Source organism: Nicotiana tomentosiformis, chromosome 4, assembly GCF_000390325.3.
Source record: "Nicotiana tomentosiformis chromosome 4, ASM39032v3, whole genome shotgun sequence".
Classification (NCBI taxonomy): domain Eukaryota; kingdom Viridiplantae; phylum Streptophyta; class Magnoliopsida; order Solanales; family Solanaceae; genus Nicotiana; species Nicotiana tomentosiformis.
Window position 1 is genome coordinate 99,342,571 of NC_090815.1, and position 8,616 is coordinate 99,351,186.

General features: G+C 35.8%; 1 protein-coding gene across 2 annotated transcripts; it reads left to right on the forward strand.

Moving 5' to 3' along the window:
- Positions 1–1,530: 1,530 nt before the first annotated feature.
- On the forward strand, positions 1,531–7,937 carry LOC104100973 (aspartic proteinase-like protein 1). 2 transcript variants are annotated; one of them, XM_009608356.4, is made up of 10 exons: positions 1,531–2,062; positions 3,039–3,177; positions 4,211–4,452; positions 4,764–4,991; positions 5,088–5,226; positions 5,363–5,427; positions 5,506–5,605; positions 6,630–6,690; positions 6,792–6,863; positions 7,594–7,937. In XM_009608356.4, the coding sequence occupies exons 1-10, from the start codon at positions 1,767–1,769 to the stop codon at positions 7,833–7,835; spliced, it is 1,584 nt and encodes a 527-aa protein (XP_009606651.1). In that variant the 5' UTR covers positions 1,531–1,766; the 3' UTR covers positions 7,836–7,937. The 2 variants fall into 2 exon arrangements, with proteins under 2 accessions (XP_009606651.1, XP_009606652.1); XM_009608357.3 differs by having other exon boundaries at positions 1,923–2,062; positions 4,177–4,452.
- The last annotated feature ends 679 nt before the right edge of the window (positions 7,938–8,616 follow it).

The window sequence follows — 8,616 nt, forward strand, 5'->3', positions numbered from 1 at the left end:
GCAAGAGTATTCAAAGTCTATTTTTAATCAATAACAAGTAATATTTTACTTTATACTTAATATAATTTTTCGGTAAAGGGCGGTCAGTTGACCACCCTTACGCCAACATAGCTTTGCCTGGTTGTAGGTATTCATGAGATGTATAAAATTAATGGTAATATTTTATTTATTTATAAAAGTTTCTATAAGTTTGAATCCTGATAGCCATGTGTTTACTGCCGTTCATTTTGGAGTTTAGATAAAAGTGGGTTGCTCTAATGGTAAGCACCTTCCACTTTAACTAAAAAGTTGTGAGTTTGAGTCACCCTAAGAGCAAGGATGAGAGTTATTGGAAGGAGGGAGCCGAGAGTCTATCGGAAACAGCCTTTCTATTCTAGGATAGGGGTAAAGTCTGCGCACACACACTACCCTATCCAGACTCCACTAGTGAGATTATAGTGGATTATTATTGTTGTTATATGTTAGTTATAACGATAAAGAAAAGAAGAAAAGAAAACCTATGCGGCATTGGCTTAACGGTCAATTAGGAAAACCCCAAAGCATAAAACCAATCGATTTTTTTAGGATAATATGTTTTGGAGTTTATGCTTTTAATAACGCGTAATGCGCTCTCCGCATGACACGCGGCCTCGATCTTCTCGCCTCTGATAAGTCATGCCAGTAGGCAGTAGAACGAAAATGGTCACCATTTTATCGATAATTGCCTGTCGCGCACCGTCCAATCACCCACACAGCCACACGTTAGCTTGAACTCCTAAGTGCTTTTGCTACTCTAAAGCCACATTATTAATTAAAGAGGAAGTAAAAGACATCCGATTAAGAAAATAATAGTAATACAATTCAACCAATTGAAGAACGAAAACCAATATGCTTTATGGTGAAGTGATCAATTTGAGCTGCTCAAAAGTTAAGAAACATTTTTCTTTTTGTAACAAATACAAAATTGGATAAAAGTTTATATGTACTTCTTTTTACTTAAAAAGTATAAAAATATTATGTGAAAATAATGAATACTTATCATTACAAGGTATTTGAAAAGTTTTGCGGGATCTCATGCATATCATTTATTGAGAAAAAAGTAGTAACAGTATACAACTTCCAAAAGTGTTAGAAATAAACTTCATTTTAGAAAAAAAGATATCTAAGAGATTTATGACCAAACGAAACTTTTAGTGAAATAATAATCTTACATAATGCTCCTTAGAGTAAAATATATAAAAATAACATAAACAAAACAATATACAATTTTGAAACAATTTAAGCAAAACCCGAGTAGAAAAAATCAATTCTAACAAATGTAGTATATTTGTCACCATTTTTATTTACAAACTTGTTAGTATCCCATTTATTTGAGCCACTAGTATTAACTTATTTCAACTACATTTTCTCAATCAAGAAAATTATTTAAATCTTTGTGAATAACTTTTTTTGAAAACAATTTCAGAAGTAAATTATTAATTGAAAAATAGTCAGACAGAACCGTAACAGAAGCTTTTTAAACACTGATATTAAAGATTGGCGCTTGTCAGAAAAGAAAAGAACAAACAAAGAAAAGTAAAATCTGGATTGACGATATAATTTCCTCCTCAATGAATAATGAACAGTGAACATTCCCATAGTCCCAGTTAACTCTCTCAGCAATGGCTCTCAGTTTCCAACTGTCTATGCCTTAGAAAATAGAAAGAAAAAGCTTCGGATTCTCTTCACTCTACTTTATCACCTACTACTACAATCTCTAGGGTTTTGCTTCTTCCAATTTCCTTCAAATGGAGATTCGTTTCATGGTTTTTGTACTGACGGCGGCTTTGATGCTTTCCGTTGAGCTAGCCGCCGGCGGGACCTTCTCGTCGAGGTTGATTCACGGGTACTCAGACGAAGCGATGTCGTTTTGGGCATCTAAAGGGAAGAGCGTGACGTGTCCGAAGCGCGAAAGTGTGGAGCACATGAGGTTGCTTCTTAGCAATGATTTGAAGCGCCAGAGACTAAAGCTTGGCTTGCAGAAACAGCTCTTGTTTCCTTCTGAAGGAAGCAAAACTCATTTCTACGGCAACGACTTGAGTTGGTTAGTACTACTACCACTACTGAAAATATATACTATTTCAGAAAGTATCTCTGGTTAATACTATCAGTTTACGAGATTTGTTAAAATTGAAGCTTAAGATGCACTTTTAAAATAATGAGGCTTAAAATGCGCAATGTTGTAACGGATTTTGATTTTTTTTTCTTTGGTATTTCCTGTTGCATCTATGGAGTCAATTGTTTTGCGTTATGAATTATACGTATACTGAGCTCAAGTTCATATATATATATATTTTTTTTGTGTGTGTATCTTTTAGCTGGTTAAATCGGAGCTTTTTTACTCATAATCTGTAAGAGTGTAAAGTTCTGATTAATTTCTGTTTTAACTTTTTGCTTTATAAGAGTTAGTGTTATAGTCTCAAGGAGTCATTTTAGTGCTTAAGAGCACAATTCGAATGCAATTCACGATATCGGATCAAAGTGACCTCATAGCTGAACGCAAATCATGGAATGTTTTTTTCCAACTGAGCAATTAGTTGTGGGCCTTTTGGAAGTTTTTATATCCTGGTATTGTTGCCACCGTGAATGAATACTCTTCTTGATTGCCTGTGGTAGCAGTATTGAAATGAGACAAGTTGGTCATCTGTTTCTTCTTCAAGCCTCAGTCTTTTTCATAAGGTCAAGCTTTTTAGTCATTCGGCCTTAGAAATCTTAAGAGATTTCCTTCCCCTTTTATTGTTGTAGTTGGCTCTTATTTCAGGAGTCTTAAAAATTCACAGCCACTATATGATGGAATGAGAAAAAGCTACGTGGAAAATAAATCGCTAAGTTCTCTATAATATTAGCATATACATGCTCAACCAAAAACCCAAAAACCTTGACAATTCAAATATAGGTAATTATATCAGCCAAAAGGAAAAAAGGAAGCAAGATGAAAAGCGGAAGTACTGTATATAGGATGAAACTTTTTGTCGTGATCAAATTAAATCTCTTGATTGTTCCGGATTACTATCATGCAGGCTACATTATGCGTGGATTGACATAGGGACGCCAAATGCATCATTTCTTGTCGCCTTGGATGCTGGAAGCGATCTGCTCTGGGTCCCTTGTGATTGTGTACAATGTGCTCCATTGTCTTCAAGCTACTACTCAATGTTGGTATGGTGCCCCAACTAAATTCTGCATTTGACTGTTTATCCTTCCTGGTAATATTCGACCTTTCTTTTATTTCAAAATATAAGCTCTAGTTCTGAAACTACTGTCAATGCAATTCCACAGAGGTCATATTCACTTATAGTGGGACCACTAAATATTATAACGTCCTCAATTTAATTTGATGTAGTTACTCTAAAGAAAGATTTTATGAACATATAACCGAATATAACCGTCTTACAACATCATTTGACACCCTGCAATTTTTCTGTCCAAGTTAAAATTACTCATGCAATTGATGCTTTGTGCAACCTCAAAGTCCAAGCTGTTGCGGTAACTTCTAAGTTACTGCTATACCCTGATATATTATCTTTGAAACCTCAACTTTTTCATTCTAAGAGATATGTTTCTTTTAAATATATGCCAACTAGTAAAAAGTTTAACAATTTTGGATTTTGTTGTATTTCACAGCTTCTATTGTTCTACTGTTAACCTTTTTATGTTTGAGTAAAACAGTTTTACTTTAAGATAAGGAGGACTCATGGTGTAGTAATTTATTCCCTGTATTTCACAATCTTATACCAATCAGGGCATGTACTTCGTTGGCTGGTTCATCTCGTGCTGAACAAGTAGAAGCGTCATTTTCACTTTTTCTTGGGTATCTTTTCGTTATAAAAAAAAATTCCTGGGTATCTTTTGAAACTCAATCTCAGGAATGCACTGGAACATTTTGTTGAAGTAACATATGCATTTTTTTATTATCATTTCGTTGTATTCTTTTTTTCTGGGGTGAATGGTTCAAAGTTTAAGTTCCCTTTATGACTTCTCCCTTTTTCTTCTTTATGAAATGAATATTTCTTCTTGAATATTTCGTCTTCTATCATGTCTTGATTTCCTTAATACAGTTGAACTAATTAACGTCTTATCAATGAAGCATTTAGAAGTGACAGTGTATCTCTCTTGGGAACATTTTTAGCAGTTAATTCTCCAATGATTGATTGGCAGGTGCTCCCTTGTATTTGGGGCATCTATTATGCAGGATAAAGATCTGAACGAGTATAGCCCAACACGATCAAGCACAAGCAAGCATCTATCTTGCAGCAATCGATTATGTGAACTGGGTCCTAACTGCCAGAGTCCAAAGGAACGATGCCCTTACACTGTTAACTATTATTCTGAAAATACATCAAGTTCGGGTTTTCTTTTTGAGGACCAATTGCATATGACTTCAGTTGGTGGACATGAACATCAAGGTTCTGTGCTAGCTCCTATCATTATAGGGTATGCTTATTTAATTTTTATTTTCCCAGTTCTGTATTCTTGCAAGTAACACCAGCTTAATAGATTTGTGACAAAAGAAGAGCTGAAAAGACCTATCTTATGAGTTCCTTATGAGTGAGTTTGTAGGTGCCTTAGGAAAGTGTAGCAAGGGATTTTCCACAGAGAAGATTTGGCCCTTCAACCTTGAAACTTTCTGAGCTAACTGTATAATTTTGGCTACTTGATTAGTGGTCTAGCTGCTAGCTGTCAAGTTAGCGTATTTACCTGTTGGTTGATGAATATGCGTTCTTTTTTCTATTAACTAATTGCAGGTGTGGTAGCAAACAAAGTGGCAGTTATTTGAATGGAGCTGCTCCAGATGGGGTGATGGGATTAGGACCAGGAGAAATTTCTGTTCCAAGTTTGCTGGCGAAGTCTGGATTTGTTCCACATTCATTCTCATTATGTTTTGACAAGAGCAATTCTGGCACAATTTTCTTTGGTGATCAAGGGCCTGAAAATCAAAGACTAAGTTCATTTGTATCTTTGGATGGAAACTAGTATGTATCTCCTCTATCCTTTTGTGCTATGTTTAGCTTGACAGCCAAACAACTTTTGCACAGTTATCTTATGTTCCTTATTGTAATTTGTACCAGCAATACCTATATTGTTGAAGTCCAACGTTACTGTTTGGGGGGTACCTGTCTAAAGCAAAATGGATTTCAAGCCTTAGTTGATAGTGGGTCTTCCTTCACTTATCTCCCTTCCGAAATCTTTACAAAAGTAGTAACTGAGGTACAAGTGTCATTTTTCTCTTGCCCTTGTTTCCTGTTTCCTCTCTTGGTTTCACAAGTTACTATTCTGCTTAGTTTTAGAACACACAATCAGTTTTTTGTTGTACCTGAGTTATTTCCCGTTTCTTCTCTTCTAGTTTGAAGAGCAAATAAATGCTACAAGGTTAGCTACAGAAGATTTTCCTTACTGCTACAAGGCTAGGTAAAGTCTGCTTTCCGTAAGATGCTGGTTTTAGTTTTATCTACTTGTAGGTTATATCCATATGCTCTTTTTATGCAGTTCACAAGGTTTACCAAACATTCCTAGCATGAAACTTGTGTTAGCTGCTAACCAGAGCTTTGTAATTCAGAACCCCGTGTTTACCATCTCCAGTGGTCAGGTTAGTATTGAATTTTCTTTGCTTTGCCATCGGCCTGCAAATCAATCTTCAGGTTAGTGCACTCGAAAGGCAGAAACCAAATTTGGCCTTGATCCGGATTTACCAGAACTGCTGTCATGGAATTAATACTATTAAACTACTTTTTTACCCTTATCTGTCAATTTTAAGTACTTTTTTCCTTTTGCGGTTGGTGTCAAACTGGAACGAGTTAATTTTAGAGCGTTAAATAGTTGTTTGATACCAGATACTGTTAATATTAATTTAGCATGTGAAAATTTCTATTAAGTTCTAAGCAATTGTGGAATTGAATCCAGATCTTCACCAAGTAACTTTTGGTAGAGATGCTTGAAGCATATTACTTGAGGATAATGAGTCACTGCAAGAAAGGATCCACAGTTTTGTTATGAGTGTTCAGTGATGGTGAACAGATAGGAAATGGGGCTAATTGGTACCATGACAGCCCAAAATTAAAGAAAGTTTCTGCTGGAACTGCGGAAATTTGTGATCGTGTAAATTAGCTTTATAAAATTGCAATAGCTTTCCTATAGAACTCCAATCCGTCTGTAGCCATTCTGCTTGTTAGTTCTCATCATATCTCCTTTTGAAATTAGTTCTAAAAATTTCTATTAGTGTTGTCATAGTGACTACTGGCTACAAGGTCATTTTGGTTCTGTAAATAGTTTCCATTCACTAGTTATTGCAGTTGCTGTATGTTGTTCTGTGAACTTCTATGTTCAGGAGCGAATGCTCTCTACATGCAAAGTGAAATGATGGCTAAATGCCCCTGTACTTAGTTTACAATGGTTTTAATTTTACTGCTGTCAACATATATGTTACCCTGCTGCCTTTGCATGCTTAAACAAGACATTTCCAATTCCTTTATTATAAAACAGGTATGATTTCTCAATAGGTTTCCCATTGTGTGACCAATTTCCTCGGAAACTGATTTGAAAGTTCATTGTGCCCTCTCTTGTGTTCTGTAGCCTTGATAGTGATGGGTTCTCACAGAAGGTATTTTGTGCAGGGCGATAACTTTTATTGTGTAGGTATCCTACCTATTGAGGGAATGATTGGTATTATTGGACGTAAGTGGATTATATGATTTTGAACTCATTTTAAGGTGCACATTCATGCATGTTGAAGGTTTGGATGGTCTATGCAATTACATTTGAGTTATGCTGTGCAGAAAACCTTATGCAGGGATATCGAATGGTGTTTGATTGGGAAAACATGAAGTTGGGTTGGTCTTACTCCAAGTGTAAGCTCATTTTGCATATTTGGATTAATTTTTGAAAGTAGTTTTGTTTTTTTGCTGTATTGAAAGGGAAAGGATGAAAGAGTTTACTGCCCCCAACCCCCCCACCCAAAAAAAAAGAAAAGAAAAGAAAACACCAAAAAGAAAAGAAAAAAGGAAGGTAGATGAAAGAGCCTTATCAAAAGAAGGAAAAAAGAACGTAGATGAAAGAGGAGTTTTGGGATATGTGCGAGATAATTAGATTTGATTGGATTTCCTTGATGATTCTGTTTAGAATTTAAGATTGAACACATGGTATTGTTTATGTATATGATCCTGAAGTTGGCACTTGTTTTTGCTATTTCAGCAAATTTATGGTGGAACACCTTTTACGCATTTCAACTTCAGGCTAATCTTACTTGAACTTTTGTGAAGTTGGCACCTATTAGATTTTCACTAAATATATACCTTCTATTTCCTGGTCGATTGAGTTATTGGTTGGCATATTAACCACGATAATCATAAAAATCATAGTGTAGTAGTAATAATTAGCATAATAACCATAACGGTGAGTAGTTGCCTCATGGTCTGGAATAGTTTTCCTACAAGCGAGTCTTGAAAGGAGAATAAAAAATAAAAATAGAAGTCACTTCTGAGAAGTATTTGTATCATGCAATCACTCAATTGAAGTAGGTTCTCTCTCCCCCTATCCCTGCGCTATCTCTTCTTCACAAATCCATCTTTTGAATCGCAGGTCAAGACATAGGCGGGAGTGCAAAGGTACCACCAACACCACCTCCGAGTGGTTTAGCATCAAATCCATTGCCAACAAATGAGCAACAAAGAAACCCTGGTGGACATGCAGTTGCACCTGCCATTGCCGGTAAAGCTACCCTTAAACCATCTGCAGCATCGCTTCATGCTGTTTCATGCCGGCATTGCGCTATGAGTTATCTTCTACTTTCGTTGGTTCTATGGTTACCTTATCTGATATAACATTTGTAATTATGTACGTGTATGTAAATTCCCATTTCTTCAGTCAGATCCTTCTCGCACAAATCATGTATTCTAGTCAATTAATTTCATTGATTTTGGGTCTTTCCTGAGCTATTACTCTTTCTAGGTCATTTTGGTATCATTTTATTCGTTGGGATTCAGTGATGATTGAGGCATGATACTTAGGCAGGACAGTGTGGAACATAAAGTTGTGATTTTAGTTGCTAGAATTCACGACCCGATCTTTTATTGATCAAATCGATAAGTAGCAGGGATTTGAGTCTATCATTCCCAACTAGTTCCTTTTTCTAGGAATGCACCTCTTACTCAAGTTACACGAGAGGGAGGACTGAGAAGATCATTCATGATTTGGATGGTTCCGGTTCCGTTGAATTGAAATATGATGTGAAATGTTGCATATACAGAATTTTGGACCTTACATTTGTCAAGTGAAGTGCTGCTTCTTTCTGTCAAAGACTACAAAGGCAACGCAAAAGCCTAGCCATCGTACCATAATAAGACAAACTGATACCTTGATTATTCTGTTTCAGCTTAGAGAAAACTATTGTCTATTGTAATCATGCTCATTATTAACTTGGTAGACTTGGGCAGCCTTTTGTCTACTTGATATTTAGCCTAAATATTAACCACAGCTGATTGATGGTTATACCCTAATCTAATTGCTTATAATGATTATTTGCCTATGGTTATTTCACTGAGATTATATTAGCTATAATGGAAATGCAAGGATCTTTCTGTTGTCAGGTTGATTTGTGTGAAA